The 21695-nt window shown below is 45.3% G+C and overlaps 1 protein-coding gene across 2 annotated transcripts in view; it reads right to left on the bottom strand.

Moving 5' to 3' along the window:
* Positions 1 to 21695, bottom strand: part of col12a1a (collagen, type XII, alpha 1a) — a 363032-nt gene that overhangs the window by 93304 nt on the left and 248033 nt on the right. For both annotated transcript variants that reach the window (XM_069930690.1, XM_069930692.1), the window contains exons 46-49: positions 14937 to 15101; positions 12004 to 12042; positions 11376 to 11514; positions 2310 to 2452 (exon numbers count right to left, since the gene is read on the bottom strand). In XM_069930690.1, coding sequence (XP_069786791.1) covers positions 2310 to 2452; positions 11376 to 11514; positions 12004 to 12042; positions 14937 to 15101 — 486 coding nt within the window. The remainder of the gene's footprint in view (positions 1 to 2309; positions 2453 to 11375; positions 11515 to 12003; positions 12043 to 14936; positions 15102 to 21695) is intronic.

Raw genomic sequence — 21695 nt, 5'->3', positions numbered from 1 at the left:
CAAAGTGAAGGGAGGGAAGTTTAGGGGAGACATCAGGGGTAGTTTATTTTTATTCAGAGAGTTGTGGGTGTCTGGAATACCTTGCCAGGGACAGTGGTGGAAGCTGGAACATTAGGGGCATTTAAAAGACTCCAAGACAGGCACACAGATGGAAGAAAAAGAGAGGGTTTAGTATTTTATTTAAGGAATATATGAGTTGGCACAACGTCAAAGCCTGAAGGGCTTGTCCTGTGCTGTAATGTTCTCTGTACCCCCTCCCCAATTGATTCTTATCTTTCCTCTCTCCCTCCTCTTATCACATCCAATTAATACTTCTTGTCTTTTGGTCTGTCCCCCTCCCGTTCGTCCCTTATCACCAGCTTTTAAATATAGGCCCCCTAGCCTGCTTTTCGCTGACACCTTGAGGAAGGCTCAGGCCCAAAATGCCGGTTATGTACCTCAACCTCCAATGGACGCTGCGAGACCATCCAGCACTTCTGTGATTTGAACTACAATCACAGATCTTCATAAGGTATAGTAGGCCCACTGACTCATCAAGTCTGCTCAGCCATTCTCATCACGAGCTGATCCATCCTCCTACTTGGCTCCCCCCTCCCCCACCTCCCTGTAACCCTTGATGCCCTGACTAATAAATTACCTGTCAGTCTCTGCCTTAAACACCCTATGACCTCACTTCACAGCTGCCTGCGGCGCACGACCCTCTGACTAATAAATTGTTTCCGCAATGCTGATTTAAATTGATGCTTTCTTATCCCGAAATATGCCCCCCATCCTAGAATCTCCAACCAATGGAAACATCCTTGGCACATCTACTCTGTCCAGGCCTTTCAGCATTTGAGCTGCTTCTCAGAAGCACTTTCGTGTTTTACTTCATTTAAATAAACCCTTGTCAAAGTATCGGTGGGGAAATCAAAGAAAGATCTAAGACTGTGGCTTAAAGTTTAGAAATTTAAAGTGGCTTAAAGTTCATGGAGTTTAGGTGCAGAGCACTCGTGATTTCTTTGATAGCAGCATGGCCAAGGAGATTAATGCTCACCACCCCAAAAATTACTAAAAGCTCAAGCAAGATGACTTTGTTTGGTGATTTAATGTCGAGCAGTCCAGAACAGGAACTGGCCCTTTGGTGCACGTGATAGAACCAGGGAATACTACAGCACAGAAACAGGACCCCTCGGTCCTTCTAGTCTGTGTTGAACCATTTGTTTTCTGCCTAATCCCACTGGCCTGCAGCCAGCCCATCTCTCTCCCATTCTCCATAAATGTTAAAATTGAGCCTGCATTCACCACCTCAGCTGGCAGCTCGTTCCACACTCCCACCGCTCACCCCCTCATCTTCCCCCGAAACATTTCCCCTTTCACTTCTCACTCATGTCCTCTAGTTTGTATTTCATCTACCATCAGTGGAAAAAGCCGACCTATATTTACAATGCCTCATAATTTTAAATATCTCGATCAAATCTTCTCTCCTTCTTCTACGCTCCAGGGAATAAAGTCCTCACCTATCCAAACTTTCCCTGTAACTCAGTTCCTGAAGTCCGGCAACCTCCTTGTAAATCTTCTCCGCCCTCTTTCTATCTTATTGATATCTTTTCTGTAGTTCGGTGACCAAAACTGCACACAATTTTCCAAATTTGTCCTCACCAATATCTTCTACAACTTTAGCATAACATCCCAACTCCTGTACTCAATACTTTGATTTATGAAGGCCAAGATGCCAAAAGCTCTCTTTACAACCCTGTCCACCTGTGACACCACTTTCAGGGAATTATGTATCTGTATTCCCAGATCCCTCTGTTCTACCCCACTCCTCAGTGCCCGACCATCTACCGTGTACATCCTTTCTTGGTTTGTCCTTCCAAAGTTCAACACCTCTCACTTGTCTGCATTAAATTCCACCTGCCATTTTTCAGTCAGTCCAGATCCATCTGCAAGCTTTGAAAACCTTCTTCGCTGTTCACAACGCCTCCAATCTTAGTGTGATCCAATTTACCACATTGTCATCCAGATCATTTTATCGAGATGACAAACTATAATGGTCCTAGCACCGATCCCTGAGGCAACACCACTCGTCACAGGTCTCCAGTCTGATGAGGTAAGGAATAAAGGCTGAGGCCTGAAACATCAGTTATATATCTTTACCACTTATGGACGCTGCAAAGCCAGCTGAGTTCCTCCAGCATTTCTGTGTTTTTTCTACAATCATAGTGTCCTGCAGACTTTTGCATTTCACAAGGAATGTGCAACATCTCAGTCTAGGTCCAGCGTATTGAAATTTCCCTCACACGTAGTTCCTGCAATGTAGAACTTACCGTTGAGAATCACTCCAACTTCTGGCTTGTAATCTTGATCTGTGATTTGCCAAATGGCAAACGGCTCGGAGGTGGTGGTCGGGAGAAGGCGGAAAAGCAGCATAATGGTGTAGGTTTGTGGCAGGCCATTGGGATGGATGTCCCTGTTGGGCAACAAAACACATTAAATTGGCCAACTGTGATCTAACTAATCAAAAAGAGGAAGCAACAGTGAACACGTAGAACACAGAAAATGTGCAGCAAGTTTTTCCATTCAGCCCATCGGGTTTGTTCTGCCTGTAAAAGACCTGCCCTAACTTTTCCAGCGTATGGATCATATCCCTGCAGGTCATGGTTCTTCAAGGACATTTGGTATTGTTAACATGTGATGCAAGAATCCTCCCACCCTTTCAGACAATGAGCTCCAGACCTTCATCGACATCTTTCGACTTTCCCACTCCAATATTTCTTCCAATTTTTTTAAATGAAAATTTTAAAATTTCAATTTAGACCAGTGGTTTTCATGCTTCTCCCCCACTGCACACCCCACACACACGCACACACACACGCACACACACACACACACATGCACACACACACACACACACACACACACACACACGCACACACGCGCACACACACATACACCCACACACACGTGCACACACGCACACACACACACGCACACACACACGCACACACACATGCACACACACACGCACACGCATGCACACACACACGCGCACACACGCACACACACACATACACCCACACACACACACACGCACATGCACACACACACACAAACACACACAAATGCACACACACACACACACACACACACACACACACACACACACACACACACACACACACACACACACACACACACACACACACACACACACACACACACACACACTCATTCCACCTTAAGCAATCCCTTACTAATCACAGAGCACCAATGGCCTAGGGATTACTTAAAGTGGCATGTGGGTGAAAGGAAAAGGTTGAGAACCTTCCTGTTTATTATATGGGGCAATTCAATAATGTGTACAGTACTTCCCTCAGTCTCCCAAAGAAAATAATCCTCATTTTCCCAATCCTTCCACTTATCTGAAAAACTACCAGCCCTAGCCAGACCTTTGTAAGTCTCTTCTGCACCTTATCCACTCTAATTCCCTGCAAAATAACATCTATGTCAATAGAGCACGGAAGTTGAGGAGGTTCTCCTCAGAAAAGATGAAGTTCTCAAAGGAACTGATGGAGGTCCCTAAAACTGGAGAAATTAGGCCGAGTACTGTTCCTACAAGCAGAGTAATCAAGAACTGGAAGGTGACTGACAAAAGGAACAGGAGGATAAACAAATGTTTACATAGTGAGTGGAGAGGATCTGGACATACTGCCAATGGTTGTAACAAGGACAGGTTCAATTGTCACATTCAGAATGGAGGTTAATATATATCAGAAAATAAATCTAGGTATGAACTGCAGAAGGCAACAATGAAGAAATTCCGGGGGAAGCTAAAGACAGAGACAGATACACGCTAACTACGGCAGGGATCGCAGCCATTGCATCCCACAGAGTAAGGATGAACATCATAAATGGCTGAAAGCTGAACAGCTTCTATGCCCTCTATAAGAAGGAGAACCCAACGGTGCCTACGAGAATCTCCGCAAAGTCTGAGGACCCTGTGCTATCTGAGGCTGACGTTAGAACATCATTCAAGACGATGAATCCTTGCAAGGCATCAGGCCCGGACAGCGAACCTGGCAGGGTACTGAAAAGTTGAACCAACCAATCAGCTGGAATGCTCACAGACATTTTCAGTCTCTCACTGCTGTAGTCGGATGTTCCGACCCGCTTCAAAAGGGCATCAATTGTACTGGCTCCCAAGAAGAGTAGTATGAGCTGCCTCAACGACTACTGCCCAGTAGAACTTACATCCACTATGTTGAAATGTTTTGAGAGGTTGGTCATGGCCAGAATTAACATACATCTAAATAAAGGACTGGACCCACGGCAATTTGCTCCACACCAAATTGAAGCCATAACTGGCTCTCCATTCAGATCTGGATCACTGAGACAACAGCAACTTGTACATCTGATTACTCTTCAACTACAGCTCCGCCTTCAACACCATTATTCCCTCAGTGCTGGACATAAGCTCCAAACCCTGGACCACTGCACCCCCCTCTGTAACTGGATCTTTGACTTGCTCATCGTAAGGCCAATCAATAAGAATTGGAAACAAGGTCTCCTCCTCACTGATGATCAACGGAGGTGCACCTCAAGGATGTGTGCTTAGCCAACTCCTCTACTCAGTGTACACCCATGACTGAGTCTAAGCACAATTCCAATTTTATCTACAATTTTTTGATGACACGATAGTTGTCGGCAGAATTACAAATGCCAATGAGGAAGCGTGCAGGAGAGAGGTAGATCAGCTCATTGAGTGGTGTGACGCCATCAACCTTGCGCTCAACATTACCAAAGCTAAGGAACTGATTGAGGACTTCAAGAGGAAGTCAGGGGAACACGACCCAGTCCTCGTTGAGGGCTCAGTAGGGGACAATGTCAAAAACTTCAAAATCCTGGGTGTCAACATCTCCAAGGATCTGTCCTGAGCCTCCATGTCGATGCAATCAAGATGAAGGCTCTCCAGCGGCTATACTGCGTGAGGTGTTTGAGGAGATTCGATAGGTCACCGAAAATTCTCGTAAACTTCTACAGGCGTACTGTGGAGATCATTCTGGCTCATTGCATCACTGTCTAGTATGGAGTTGCCAACTCTCAGGACAAGAAAAAACTCCAAGAGGTTGTTAATTCATCCAGTGACATCACAGGCAGGTCTTCTCTCGATCGACGACACCAACAAGAGGTGGTGCCTTAAGAAATCAGCCTCTATCCTCAAGGGCCCCCACCACGCAGGCCCTACCATCTTCATTCTGCTACCATCAGGGAAAAAGATATCGGAGTCTAAAGACGAGCACTCAGCAGTACAAGGACAGCTTCTTCCCCGCTGCCATTAGATTTCTGAATGAACAATGAACTACCTTGTCTTTTTCTTGCCATTTTTATTTATTTTGTAAGGAATTTTGTCAGATGGTGACTGGTAAGGAAGCGCCAATTGTCCTGAGCATAAAGCCCTCCAAAAGATTGTGGACGCAGCCCAAAGCATCACAGGAAAAACCGTCCCAACTATTGAGAACATCTACAGGGAACACTGCCAACAGAGAGCATCAAGGATCCACACACAATCCTTTTTCATTGCTGCCATCCGGGAAGACGTATAGGTGACACAAGTCTTGCACCACAAGGTTCAGGAACAGCCACTGTTCAGTCATGTACGCGCTCTGACAATAAATCTGAACGTTGAACTTCTTAAATGTTGACATTAAGTTTAGATCTCTAAATTTAAATCAAGATTTGCGAGCATAGCTTTTAAATGTACCCTTTAGTTTAAATACAAAGATCTTCTACCAATTTTTCCAAATTTCCATCAGATTAAAATACAAGTGTGTGGAGCAACACACAAAATGCTGGAGGGATTCAGCGAGTCAAGAACATCCATGGAAGGCAATGGATAGCCAATATTTCGAGCTGGAACCCTTCATAGTCCACCTCATGGTCACAGTCCTTCAGCCATTCTAGTCTGTGCCAAATTATTATTCTGTCTAGTCCCACTGATCTGCACCCAGTCCATATCCAATACCTCTCCCATCCATGGACCTGTCCAAATTCTTCTTAAATGTGAAAATCGAACCTACATTCTCCATTTCAGCTGGCAGCTTGCTCCACACTCCCACCACCTGAATGTCTCTCCTTTTACCCCCAACCCATGACCTCTGGTTTGTATCTCAACTACCTTCAGTAGAAAAAGCCGACTGTGGTGGGTTGTGCGTGAGCCAAAACACTGAAACGGCAGGCTGTGAACTTGTTTAGCACAACTGATTTACTTTGAAAGTTCACGCCGTAGCTGTTAAGGCTGTCCTTGGCCCGCCCCTCATGTTCCGGATCTTACATCATGCTGGCGTACGCACGCCCTCTTCCGGTCTGGACCAGAAGAGAAGGTCCCACGAGGCCATCTTTGCCGCGGCTGCCCCGGTGACCGCGCATTTCAAGCGGGGCCAGTTCGCTGTTGCAGGCTATGCTCAGTGGAAAAATGCCGACCTACATTTAGTTTGTCTAACCCCTCATAATTTTAGATACCTCTGTCCTTCTACACTCCAGGGAATAAAATCCTAACCTGTTTAACCTTTCCCTGTAACTCAGTTCCTGAAGTTTCGACAATATTCGAGCAAATCTTTCAAATCAAGTAATCTTTATTTATTCTTCATCCCATGGTTGCATGCTAAAGACGAAATAGCATTTCTCCAGGACCTCAGAGCATTTTTACAGAAATATAAGTTAGAAGTTAAACACATAAAATATTAAATATTAAGACATATACTGAAAGAGTCCCTGCACCAAGGTACTCTATACACATATGTTCTGGGAATTCAGGAGTCTGATGGCTCGGGGAAAATCTCTTGCCCAATCTGGATGTAAGGGCGCAAGTGCTAAGGTACCTCCTACCAGGTGGCAGAAAGGAGAACAGTTTACGTGAGGGATGTGTGGAGTCCTTCACAATGTTTATTGCCTTTCACCTCCACCGGGTGTTGTAGATGGTCCTTCATCAAGGGAAGGGAGTCCCCAGTGATCTTTTCCACTGACTTCACTATCCCCTGCAGGGTCTTGCAGTCCAAGGAGGTACAGCTACCCAACCATGATGCTCTCAATACATCCTCTGTAAAATGTAGCAAGGATGGAGGGTGGGAGATGAAGTAGAAGCGCTGCTGGGCTTTCTTGGCTATGGAACAGGTGTTAAGGAACCAGGTGATCTTTCCTGTAGTTAGATGACCAAAAATGCACACAATACTCTAAATTTGGCCTTATACAACTTTGCCATAACATCCCAACTCCTATACTCAATACTTTGATTTATGAAGGCAAGGATGCCAAAAGGTCTCTTTCCGACCTTTTCGAGCTGTGACACCTCTTTCAGGGAATGATGGGTTCACCAAGGAACATTCCTGTGTTCACTCTGATCGTTGCAGTTGCTTGTCAGATAATAGAATGTTAGGAGAAACTCCTCTACATCCATCTCAGATGCCTTGTTTACACAACTCTGTTATTATCAGAAACAGACCAGTCAACTCAAAAAGTCTGGCCTTGTTCCATTCCCAACATTATCCACTATCCAGCTTGGATTTTCAAAAAAAACAATCAATTTGTTTAGAAATCAGTAATTGCAGAAGTTTGCAGAAACAGATGATTAAAAATTTGATATAACTAGATAGAGCTTTGATGGGACCATTTCCTCACGTCACCGACAGTTTTGGTCTCGGTATTAGGGACATGGAAGGGATGGCTGACTTGGTTGTTTCCTGTCATGAAAGGATTGCCTGATGAGGAGAGATTAAGCAGATTGTGCCCACAAATTCTGCGATGATCAGAAGCATGAGGCAGTCTTATGAAAATGTACAAACGGGTGGCACTGTTAGACTAGTGGTTAGCGCGATGCTGTTACAATGCCAGGCGGCAGTCAGGATCAGGGTTATAATTCCGCGTTGTCTGAAACGGGTTTATACGTTCACCCCACCCATCCCCACCCACCACCACCCCCCCCCCCCCCATGTCGGCTTGGGTTTTCCGGTTTCTTCCCACCATTCAAAATGTACCAGGGCTTGTGGGTTAAATGGGCAGCACGGACTCGTGGGCTGAAAGGGCCTGTTATTGTGCTGTATATCTACATTTTTAAAAAAATTAAATTTAAATTTAGAATCTGAAGTATGACTTTTTGCTGCTATTCATTCAAGAGATGTGGAGCTTCTCAGGCTGTCCATCCCCAACTACCCTTGGTCAACTCAGTACTGAGGCTTTTAAGACCTTCTTAACCAGACTGACCATAATGGTTATCTGATCTAATCCCACAGGTCCATAGACCTGCACCGAGCAGGTCTATCAGCCCATCTAAACTCTTATTCTGCCTAGGTCCATTGACTTGTACCCGGACCAGAGTCCTCCATACTACAGATGATACAAAGGTAGATGGAGGAACAGGTAGAGATGAGGAAATGGTGAGGCTGCAGAGAGACTTAATTAGGCGAATGGGAAAAGAAGTAGCAAGTAGAGGAATTAGGGGATATGGGGAGAAGGCAGGTAGGTGGAGTTAGGTCATAAATTAGATCAGCCATGATCATATTGAATGGCGGAGCAGGCTAGGTGGGCCATTTTTGGCTGACTCCTGTTCCTACTTCCTCTGTTCCTCTGTTCCTAAATGAAACGCAATGTTGGAAAGCGTACGTTGTTAGAAAGGGAAAAAAAGGCCAGACTATTATTTAGGTGGGGAGAAAATTCAAAATTTGGAGTCCTTGTGCAGGATGACCTACAGGTTCACCTCCATGTTGAGTTGATAGAGAAGAAGGCGAATGCAACGTTGGCGTTGAGTGATAGGATATCAGAGCAGGCATTTGTGAGGCCTCACTTGAAGTATTGGGTACAATTTTGGGCTCCTTATTTAAGAAAGTGTGTATTTCATGATGCGGCGGCTTAACAAAGTGTCTATCCTCAAAGACCCAGGCCATGCCCTCTTCACTCTGCTACCTTTGGGAAAAAGGTACAGGAGCCTAAAGTCGAGCACCCAGCGGCACAAGGATGGCCACTTTCCCCGCTGCCATCAGATTCCTGAATGATCAATGAACCACAGACTCGGCCTCACTTTTCATCCACTATTATTTTGATTTATTTATTGTGAGATGGTTTATAATATGTACGTTTGCCCTGTGACGCTGCCACAAAACATCGAATTTCATGGCCTGTTCATGATAATATATTCTGATTCTGAATGGAAGTGGACAGATGTTCTCAATACTAGCAGATGGGGGTTACTAAAGACTATAAGACAAGAAGACCCAGGAGCAGAAATAGGCCATTCGGCCCATTGATTCTGCCTTGCCATTTAATCATGAGCTCATTCATTTTCCTCCTCAGCCCCACTGCCTTCTCCCCATAACCTTTGATGCCCTGGCTAATTAACAACCTCTGCCTCAAATACACCCAATGGCCCGGCCTCCGCAACCGCCCACGGCAACAAATTCCACAGATTCCCCACTCTCTGGCTGGAGTAATTCCTCCACATCTCTGTTCCAAGCAGACACCTTTCAATCCTGAAGTTGTGCCCTCTTGTCCTAGTCTCCCCTACCATGGGAAACAACTTTGCCACATCTACTCTGTTCAGGCCTTTCAAAAATCAGGTTCCCACCCCAACATTCTTCTGGACTCCAAGGAGTGCAGTCCAAGAGTCGACAAAAATTCTTCATATGCTCATCCCTTCATTCCAGGAATTATTCTTGACAATCTTCTCTGAACCCTCACCAATGCCAGTACATTCATGTCCAATTGTGCAGGTGAGAAGAGGTCTGATCTAATCAATTGGTATTTGAAACACTTCGCTTTGTCAATGATAGTCCTCAACTAGCAGTCAACAATGGAGAGGTTAAGGAACTAACTTCATATTCCTGGCTGCCAACAGCTCTGAAGACATATCCTGGGGCCAACACGTCAATACAATCATACAGAAGACACAACTGCAGCTTCATTTCATAAGGGGTTTGAGGAGATTTGGACTGTCACCAAAAATTCTTGCAGATTTCGACAAGTGGACCATGGAGTGCGGTGTGACTGGTTGCATCACTGTCTGGTATGGAGGTCCCAATACGTAGGACTACAGAGGGTTGTGAACTCGGCCAGCACCATCACGGACATCAGCCTTCACTCCATTAAGGAGATCTTTACGAGGCAGTATGTCAAGAAAGCAGCTTCTATCATCAAAGACCCACCACCACCCAGGCCATGCCTGCTTCTCACTGCTACCATCAGGAAAACGAACACCCAAAGATACAAGCATAGCTCCTTTCGTTCTGCCATCAGATTTCTGAATGGACAATGAACCGATGGACACCAGTGTAAACATTGTATTTACGGATTTATAATTTATAGCAATTTTACACCCGTAATGCAAAATACTGCTGCCCAAAACAACAAGTTTCATGACACGTGGTAATGACAATAAACCTAAATCTGATTTGGGTTCTGATTTAGGCTAATTTTGCTACTGAGCTTAGAGCATTGAACGCTACAGCACTGTACAAGCCCCTTGACCTTCCATCTTGTGCTCAACCATATATTCCTTAAAAAAAATACTAAACCCTCCCAACCCAGTAACTCTCTATTTTTCCTTCATACCTGTGCCTGTCTAAGAGTCCCTTCAATGCCCCTAAATGTTTCAGCCTCCACTATCATCCCTGGCAAGGCATTCCGGGCACCCAGAACCCTCTGTGTGAAAAAACGTACCCCTGGCGTCTCCCCTAAACTTCCCTCCCTTCACTTTGTACACACGCCCTCTGGTGTTTGCTATTCCCACCCAGGGAAACAGGTGCTGGCCGTCCACCCTATTCATGCCTTTCAGAATCTTGTAGGCCTCTATTAAGTCTCCTCTCATCCTTCTACATTCCAAAGGGGAAAAGTCCCAGCTCTGCTAACCTTGCCCCATAAGATGTGTTTCCCCAACCAGCAACATCCTGGAATGCTGTGCCAGGGATGGCAGTGGAGGCTGAAACATTGGGGGCATTTAAGAGACTCTTAAGACAGGCACAGGGATGGAAGTAAAATAGAGGGTAATAAGGGAAGGAGGGCGGGCTTAACACTTATTTTAAAAGGATTATTTGGGTCGGCACAACATCAAGCACCGAAGAGCCTGCGATGTGCTGTAATGTTTGATGTTCTACGTGATGAACCCCAACATGCGTTTATCACTTCACTCGATATTCAGTTGATGTTTCGGGACTTTAGACTTGACTTGCGGAACGCTACATCCAGTTTACATCTCTAGCATGACCTTCAGCACTGGATTCCTTGCTATTTTCTCTGATGTGTTGCCTTGGATCTGAAGGCTTTCTGTTGGACCTACGGCAGACAGCTACAGATGGACCTCTCCCTCTGCCCCTACCCCATCATGTGAAATGCGAGCACTGAGAACTTACACAGTAGGAAGCTGCAGGTTGGCGTCTTTATGAATGCTGTATGCCGTAAAGCTATTGTAAGAACCCGGCTCCATTGAAACTCCTGCAAGAGATGCAGTTTCCTTCATGGTCATGTTGAAAGACTCCAGCATTCTGTAACCTACAGGAGAGAAACACACAAGGCTCACTGTTAGACATCCACTCAGCTCAACAGTGAAAGTGTCATACAATATGATGAAGTGTCAAATTCCGTTGGTTGAGCAACTCAGTACCCAGATGCTTCAAGGGTGGTAGATATTCTCCTTGACTTACTCCATCAAGTATATCCAGATCTCTCCGCCCCAGTCAGGGAGCTAAGTTCTCCTTAGCTGCCAGAACTTGCCCACTCTTCTCCTGCATCATTCCCATGGCTGGGTCAGAATGTCAGAGGCAGGTGTGAAGTGAGAAAGGAGATAAACACAGCTGGTGAGAGGTCAAGAAAGAGAAATAAGGGAGAAAAAGGAGAGCCTCCAGAAAAGCACACATGAGATTTACAGATTTAATTTGAAAAGATAGAGCAAAAAAACTAATTTTACCAAGTAACTAAAATCACACCATAGTCCCAGATCAAATTCCTTTGAGATGTCGTCGATTTCTGTGGGTCTCTTACCTGGTGTGGTGAATCCATTGAGATAAATCAGTGGGCAAGCTGCAAAGAAACAAGGAAACCGATGTCACTAGGGAGTTGGGAGAGTGAGGAAAAACACACTGACAAGCAGTCAAAGATCTCTCCAGAACTGCGGCTAAGTATCTGGATGAGGAGAAAGGGCACCCAAATGAGTGAGGGGCATCTAAGGGGTGAGCCCGGGAACGCCAGGATTCACTGCTGGATCTATCAGTGCAATACTGAGGAAGGAGGGCGCCCACTTGATAACCCAGAAGATGCCACCACTCACTTGGCCACCCCACAGAGCCTAGGCAGCAAGCCTCAGGGGTGCAATAAGGGATATTAACCCTACATAACATAGAATATACACATTGCTCTCAAAGGCCAACAGGGCATTCTTGCTTTGAGGTACCAGAATTGCTTGTGTCATTTGGATTCCTTTGGTCTACCGCCATTTGCAGATGGTCCCAGCGGCTGAGGGACACACACAGCGGCTGCGGGTTGCTGGGATCCATTTATTGGAACCAGGATTCTAAAGAGTGCTGAGGGGCAAGAAGGGCTTCCGATGGCCCTCAGGCACTGAAATGTTGAGTTTCTGATGAATCGAACAGGAGTCTGTGTGGCTACAGCGGCTTTGGGGGAGCTAGAGGTGAATCCATGGACACTCAATGTCTCTAAAAGGGGTCACTTTTACTTCTCTCTCTCTCCTATTGTCTGGGCGATGCTCACGGTGACTCTTCATTTGCATTAAAGCAGTCAAATGTTAATGTATATCATGTATATTACAGATTAATGGATTGTTGTTTGACAATTAAAGGAACCTTGACCATTTGTTCTCTCGTCCCCTCCTGTTCTCTGTAACTTAAAAATAGGCTTCTGTCACTTTTCCAAGTCCTGATGACGACTTGAAGCATTAACTCTGTTTCTTTCTCCACAGATGCTGCCTGACCTGATGGGTATCTCCAGATTTCAAGCATCTGCAGTGTATTTGAGTTGATAAATGGAGATCCATGGTGCCTGGTTCCTACCCATGCACACTGAACTGACTGAAACAAGATGAGGAAGTCGAACAAAGAGACATCGTCTCGCTTGTCAGCAAGGTGTAACAGCGACTGATGGAAGTGGGCAAGGCTGCCGGTAGCCACCATGTTTCCCTTCTACAGGAGCTCTATCAAGAGCGTCCTGGCCAGCTGCATTGCAGTGTGTTGCATCTGCTATCGAGTATCATATCGGAGGTCAATCCACAGGAGCGGCAGAGAGGATCACTAGAGTCTCCCTCCCCACCACCCCATCCAAATGATCTACCATGATCTACCCTAACATCCTATATCTTAAAGCTACCCCTCCCCACCTCCGTCGAGGAAGAGATACAGGAGGATTAGATCAAACACTGCCAGGCTCAGGAGCAGGCTTCTTCCCATGGGCAGCGAGAATGCTGAACGACCAAAGGAACTGGTCACACTGACCATCTGAGACTCTACTATAATGAAAAAAAATGTTTTGATTTTTAAATATTTATAGTTGTCCTGTATATGAATTTCTTGTCTGCATGTATCGTAATGTCTGGATGTGTGTTTTGCATCTTTTTAACCATATAACCACATAACAATCAGAACACTGAAACAGGCCATTCTGGCCCTTCTAGTCCACACTGAACCAAGTCTTCTCCTCTAGTCCCACCTACCTACATCCTGCCCATCACCCTCCATTCCCCTCCCATCCATATACCTATCCAATTTGTCCTTAAATGACAAAATGGACCCTGCCGCCACAACTTCTCCTGGAAGCTCATTCCACACGGCCACTACTCTCTGAGTTAAGAAGTTTCCCTTCATGTTACTTCTAAACTTTTTCCCCTTAACTCTTAACTCATGACCTCTTGTTTCAATCTCTCCTGCCTTCAAGAGAAAAAGCCTATCCACATCAACTCTATCCATCCCCCTCATAATCTTAAATATCAAATCCCCTCTCAACCTTCTACGTTCCAAAGAATAAAGACCTAATTTGTCCAATCTTTCTTTGTAATCTAGTTTCTGAAACCCAGGTCCTAGGACCAGAGAATGCTGCTTGGTCAGGTTGTCCTTATACAATCCAATGACAAACCTGAACTTGAACAAGAACGGCAGATGCTGGCATCCTTAGCAAGCAGCAAGGTGTAGGTAGGATCCGCGGGTAGAATTGGTCCATCATCATTTCAGGCCAGGATCCTTTATCAAGATTTTAAAATATTTTTGTTCAGCTCACAAACCCAAGCCGCCTATTAACCTAAACTCACGTACGTTTTGAAGGGTGGGAGGAAACCTTTGCACCCGGAGAACGTACAAACCAGGGTAAAGGTAGAGCGCCCCAACCCAAAATGTTGACTGTCTACTCACGGATGCTGCCTGACTCGTTGAGTCCCTCCAGCAGCTCATGGCTTGCAGAGGAAGAAATTTAGGTAACAGGCCCTTCAACCCACAAGTCCATGCTGCCCAATTGCACCCAATTGACCTACAACCCCCAGTTCATCTTTTTTTTTTGAACAGTGGGAGGAAACCGGAGCTCCCGGGGAAAGCCAATGCATCATTACAGGCAGCACGGGATTCGAACCCGGTCCCAATCGCTGGTGCTATAATGGCGTTGCGCTAACTGCTACGCCAACCCTGTGGCACTTCTCCCTCAACACATGGATGTCAAGAGTCCGCCACCTGTAAGAGTGTGTATTCTGCCACCCGTTCCCTTCTTGCCGGCACTCGTTCACTTTGGGTTATTCCCGACGGCTGCCTGTTACCTCAGTCATTTATCTAGACTTGTTGGTAATCTACCACCACATGGGCATGTTGACCCACCTTTTATTCAAGACAGCAAGCCAAATTTGAGTTCAATCGGAAGACAAGGCTTTCATTTATTTTCACCAGGACTGAAATCTGTCAATGACATAAAGGCCCATAACGTACTTGATGTCGCCGTTTCGCAAAGGAAGGTGATGAGCTCATCCTGAATCTTCTCGAAGGCGTCGAAGTCATCCACAAGGAAGAGGTGCCTCTCGCTGGGTTTACTGCCAATGTTTTTCAACTCAACGATGTCAATGTCGGCCACGCCCACAACAAAGACACTGTATCCTGTACAGAACAGACAAAGAATGAGCAGGGAACCTCATAGAAGCATTTTGAATGAGGAAAGAGCTGCTTCCTGTGGTAGGGGAGTCTAGGACAACTTCAGGATTGAAAGGCATCGATTTAAAACAGCAATGCCAAGAAGTTTCTTTAGCAAGAGAGTGGGATTTGCTACCATGGGGGACCGTGGAGGCCAGGTGTATTGAAGGCAGAGATTGATAGGTATCTGTGGTGATATGTTTCCTCCATTGTATCTAGTTATAGTTGACTGCTGTATATATGGATCTGGCCCGCCCACTGATGACTCCTACCCTATGACTCCTCTCCCGTGGTCTTGGGCCATAACGGTCGAGCCACCTCACCCTTCCCTCGATTCCTATACCTGAATCCAGGCCAGCCATTAGAGCCGATTGTTCCCTCAGCCTAGTCTTGGCGGTTACTGGTAGTGCACTACAGTATCTAAATAGGGTATCAAAGGGAGAAGGCAGCGGAGTGGGGTTGAATGAGAGAATGGGTCAGCTCATGATGGAATGACAGAGGGGATTCAACTGGTTGAATGGCCTACTTATGTTCCTATATCTTGTGGTCTAATCGAAAGCATCGCTCCAGGTTAAAAGACTGCCAGCATCCATCACTGAGACTCAACAAGGAACGTGAGGCATACCAAAACAGATCACAATCCTCCACGTGAGGTCTCACCAGGGCCTTGTAAAGGCTCCACATCACATCCCTGCTCTTGTATTCTATCCCTCTTGAAGTGAACGCCAACATTGAATTTGCCTTCTTCACTGACTCATCTTGCAAGTTCACCTTCAGGCACGAGAACTCCCAGGTCCATTTGCATCTGGGAATTTTCAATTTTCTCCCCATTTAAAAAATAGTTTGCTCATTTATATCTTCTACCAGAGTGCATTGTATTTCATTTCCCACTTCTCTTCCCATTTGCCTCATCTGTCTAAGTCCGTCTGCAGCCTCCATGTTTCCTCAACGCTACCTGCCCCTCTAACTTTCTTTGTGTCGTCAGCAAACTTGGCCAAAAGCCACTCATTCCATAATTGAAATAATTGATCCACAACATGAAAAGAAGCGTCCCCAACCTCGATCCCTGTGGAACACTACGAGCAACTGACAGCCAACCAGAGTTGGATCCCTGTATTCCGACTCTCTGCTCCACCCACGCTTTAATGTCTTGTGTTGTAGGCTCGCATATGGCATTTTGTCAAAGGTATTGTGAAAATTGAAATACACAACATCTACTTCATTTCATTTATCCAGCCTGCTCATCATTTCTTTAAAAGAATTCCTATAGGTTTGTCAAGATTTTCCCTTAAGGAAACCATGCTGGCTTTGGTCCATCCTGTCATGTGCTTCCAAGTAACCTCATCCTTGACCACCAACTCTAACATCCCGACAGCTCATGTCAGACAAAGCAAGATGGGAAGGCTGACATAGCAAGATTAGTCTCCTCAGACCACATGAACAAAATTCAGCTGAGAACATACAGCACAGTACAGGCCCTTCAACCTTCAAAGTTGTGTCAGCGCATATATTCAATAAAAAAACTACTAAACCCACCCTGCCTCATGACCCTCTATTTTTCTTCCATGTGCCTGTGCCTGTTTAAGAATCTCTTAAATTCTCCAAATGTTCCATCTCCACCACCATTCCTGGCAAAGCATTCCAGGCCCCCACAAATTTCTATGTAAAAAAAAACTTACCCATGATCCCTTTCCTAAACTTCCCTCCCTTCATTTTGCACACATGTCCTCTGGCATTTGCTAGTCCTGCCCTGGGAAACAGGTGTGGGCTGTCAACCCTTTCTTTGACACTTATAATCTTCTGGACCTCTGTTAAATCTCCTCTCATTCTTCACTTTGCCAACCTTGCCTCATAAAACTTGCTTTCCAATCCAGGTAAATCTCCTCTTCCCCTCTCCATAGCCTCCACATCGTCCAATAACGAGGGGACCAGAACTGAACATTAAGTATGGCCTTCAAAATTTCCCTACTCCTGAATTCAATCTCCCTATTAATGAAGCCCAGCATCTCGTAGGCCTTCTTAACGATCCTACCAACCTTGATGAATGTATGGATTTGAACCCCAAGGTCCCTCTGTTCATCCACATTCTTAAGTAATCGACCCCTGGACTCAGCCTTCTGGTTTGTCCTTCCAAAATGCATCATCTCACACTTATCCGGATTGAACTCCATCTGCCACTTTTCTGCCCAACTCTGCATCCTATCTATATCCTCTTATAACCTTGACAACCTTCAGGTCCATCCACAACTCCTCCAACCTCTTGTCACCTGCAAACTTACTGCAAACATCATTTCATCAAAGTTACTTATAAAAATTACAAAAAGTGGAGATCCAAGAACAGATCCTTGCATCTTCCACTTGTTAACGAGCTCCAACCGACTTTCCTTCCACTACTATTCTCTGCTTTTTTCCTACAAGCCAATTTTTTATCCACACAGCGAAGGTTCCACTGATCCTGTGCCTCGACTTTATGGATGAGTCTCTCATGCGGGACCTTGCTAAAATCCATGTAGATCACATCTACCACCCTACACTAATCAATTTCTTTTGTTAACTCCTCAAAATAATCTATTAGACTCTTAAGGTACAACCTTCCCTTCACAAAGCCATGCTAACTATCCTTGAGTTGACTGTACTTCCCATAGATCCTAGCCTTTACAATTCTCTCCAATAGTTTGCACACCACTGACCTAAGACTCACTGGTCTATAATTTCCAGGATTCTCCCTATTATCTTTTTTTAAACAAGGGGACTACATTTGCCATTCTCCAATCCTCCAGCACCTCCCCAGTGACAAAAGTGGGCTCAAAGATCATAGCTACTACCCCAGATATCTCTTCCTTCACTTCCCACAGCAGCCTGGAGTAAATCGCATCCGGTCCCGGGGACGTATCAATTTTGATGCCTTTAAGAAGATCCAACACTTCCTTAATCTCCACATTGTCCAGAACACAGGCCTGTTCTATTTTGATCTTACCCTGATCAAGGTTCTTTTCTCTGGTGAATCCTGAAGCAAAGTATTCATTTAAGACCTCCACAACTTCCTCCACCTCCTTTATCCTTTCACGGCCCCGCCTTCATTCTCGTCATCTGTTCTTCACATATGCAAAGAAAACCTTGGGATTCTCCTTAATTCTAAATGCCAAGGCCTTCACATAGCCCCTTCAAGCTCTTAAGTCATTTCTGAAACTCCTTTCTAACTACCATATACTTCTCCTGAGGCCATCCTGTGTTTTGCTTCCTGTATCTAACTCCTGCTTCCTTCTTCCCCTTGACGAGTTGCCTCACCTGTTTCATCAATTATAGTTCCATTTTCCTACCATCTTTTCCTTGTCCCAATGGGACAAACCTGTCCTGAACCCAGAACAAGTGGTCCCTACACTTCCTCCACATTACCTCTGTGCTTTCACCAGGGAACATCTGTTTCAAATTTACTCTCGCTTCATCCCTTCATAATTAGCCCTTCCCATTTTGACTGTTTTTTTTAAATCCTTTTCCTGAGCTATGTTGAAGCTATGGTCACTCTCACCAAAATGCTCCCCTACCGAGAGGTCTGCCACCTGACCCATGCTCATTCCCTCGAACCAGATCTACTATGGCCTCCTCTCTCATTGGCTGGTCCACATACTGTCAGGAATCCTTCTTGTACACAGCTGACAAATTCAGCCCCACCTCTCCCTCTTGCATTCAGGAGGTGGCAGTCAAAATTAGGGAAGCAAGCCTCAGATCCAGGAGCGAACATTGACAATGAGTGCTTGAAGCAGCGCCAAACTGTATTTACTACGTCTCAGGTCAATGAAATTAAATTTGCAAGTCATCGGTCCATTTCTCAGTTTGCAATCGCACTCTGGATTTTTTTTATCACATGGCGTTCACCCTCTGGGCACCACCAGTGTCATACACGACATCCCCTGAGAATAATCAACAATTCAAAGTGTGCTTAGGGTCAACTTGCCAGGAGACTGGGTTTACATTGGACTTGTCTTACTCAAGCAGTTATTTGGGATCCCTTGCCAAGAACGTTTCAGTGTTTAAATTCATTAGTTATGGTCTGTTTGCTGATTGCCGGGATTGATCATTCAATGGATTGAAGTCAGATCGAATAACTTGGGAAAATAGATCTCCTAATTCCCAACCATAACTTGCTGTGTGAGAGCTAAGTGGGGTGGTGATGAAAATGAGTAAGCACGTCTCCCACGAATATATGTCTTGTCCAAGAATGTATGAGAGACCAAAGCTATAAAGTCATCAACGATGCCTGTTTGGTCCCATCAGTAAAAGTGATTGTGGTTGCACAGGATGCCCCACAGCCTGACTGACAATCAACAGACACTGACCGGGAACTTTGCCAGAATTAGATTCTCCATAATGGTAGAGGAAGGGAGGATAAAGGACAAGATTTCAACCCAATAAGGACAAGATTTCAACCCAGTCACTGTATTTCCAGACACCTACCGTGAGGGGGGTGAGATCCATGCCCATTCTCCAGCGTCAATCCCATGACCCCTCTCCATATTTCCCTGTGATCCTGCAACTTATTTTCCCTCACATGCTTATCACCTCCTCCTTTGATTCTTTTTAATTTTAATTTAATTTAATTTAGACATACAGCATGGTAACAGACCCTTTCGACCCATGAGACCAATTACACCCAAATGACCTACAACGCCTGGGAGGGTGGGAGTAAACCAGAGCCCCAGGGGAAAGCCCACACAGACACGGGGAGAACGTGCCAACTTCTTACAGACAGTGCAGGTTTCGAACCCCAGGTGCTGTAACTGCCTTGCACTAACAATTCTGCCCTGTTTGCTGCTGTGCCCTCCCTCCCTTCTCCACCTCTTACCTCCTACCTGCAGGACCGTGCTCCTCCCCTACCCCTCCCCCCACCAATTTGTCTGGGCGCCTGCCGACATTATTCCACACCTTGACGAAGGGCTCAAGCCCAAAACATTGGTTCTGTATCTTTATCTTTGCTACATAAAAGAATGTTCTGCTTTCAGTGGCCGATCTTTTACCTCAAACCTACTCTCCTGTTATATGATATTCTATCTGTCAAGTCCTCACTCATTTACTTGATCTCTTCCTGTATCTGTCCTTGGGCCGCAGTGTCAGCCAGTTTCGCATCATCTTCACACTTGGATATATTACACTTGATCCGTTCATCCACGCCATTGATGGAGATTGAGAATAAATGGATCCCAATCCCAAAATAACCATTCATTCTGATTTCTTTTCTTAAATCAGTTAATCAGCCTTCAATCTACACCAGCAGAAAACTGCAAAATTGTGTACTTCAAATTTGTTCAATAGATGTCAGTATAGAAGATTTTTGTACAAAAACAGGCCCTCTGTCCCTTGTAGTCCTGTTGAACTATTATTCTCCCGAGTCCCCACTGACCTGCACCCAGTCCATATCCTCCATACCTCTCCCATCCATGTACCTGTCCAAATTCTTATTTAATGTTAAAATTGAACCCGCATTTAACACCAGCTGGCAGCTCATTCCACACCCCCACCACTCGTTGTGTGAAGAGGTTCCCCTCAAACTTTTCCCCTTTCACCCTTCACCCATGTCCTTTGGCTTGTATCTCAACGACCCTCAATGGAAAAAGCCGACCTACATTTATCCTATCTGTCCCGCTCATAATTTTAAATACCTCTCTCAAATCCTCCCTCATTCTTCTACACTCCAGGGAATAAAGTCCTAACCTGTTTAACCTTTCCCTGCAACTCGGTTCCTGAAGTCAGGGGAACATCCTAGTAAATCTCTGCACTCTTTCTAAATAATTGATATCTTTCCTGTCGTTAGGTGAAGAAGGAAATCAGGAGAACATGACCAAATCTTCATCGAGGCCTCAGTAGTGGAGAGGGTCAAGAACATTAAATTCCTGGGTGTCAACATCTCTGAGGATCTGCAATCACAAAGAATGCTCGCCAGTGGCCAGACTTTGTGAAGTATCTGAGGAGATTTGGTAGGTCAGGAAAACTTCCACAGGTGTTCCATGGAGAGCTTTCTGGCTGGTTAAGTGACTGCCTGGTATGGAGGTGGTAACTCTCAGGACAAGAATAAACTCCAGAGGGTTGTTAATTCGGCCTGCGACATCACAGGCACCAGACTTCACTCCATTGAGGACGTCTACATGAGGCAGTGTCATAAAAAAGCAGCCTCTATCCTCAAAGACCCCCCCACCACCCAGGCCATGCCCTCTTCACTCTGCTACCATCGGGGGAAAGGTATAGGAGCCTAAAGACGAGCCCTCAGTGGCACAACAATTGCAATTTTTTTATAGTAATATTGTGACATGATTGTAATGTGACGCTGCCACAAAACACTGAATTTCATGACCAGTTCTTGAGAATAAATTCTAATCCTGATTCAGAAAACTGCACATCATACTCCAAATTTGGCCTCACCAATGTCTTGTGCAGTTTTACAATAACATCCCAACTCCTGTACTATTGAAGGATCTCTGAAAGTTCAAGTATCTCAGACCAACTATTTGCTCCAATCTGTCATATTGGGTGCATTGACAATGAAAGGACAGGGGAGATTCAGAATGG

The sequence above is a fragment of the Narcine bancroftii genome, chromosome 4 (assembly GCF_036971445.1).
Source record: "Narcine bancroftii isolate sNarBan1 chromosome 4, sNarBan1.hap1, whole genome shotgun sequence".
NCBI classification, from domain to species: Eukaryota; Metazoa; Chordata; class Chondrichthyes; order Torpediniformes; family Narcinidae; genus Narcine; species Narcine bancroftii.
The sequence above is the reverse complement of the archived record's forward strand: the minus strand, read 5'-3'. Positions and strand labels throughout refer to the sequence as shown.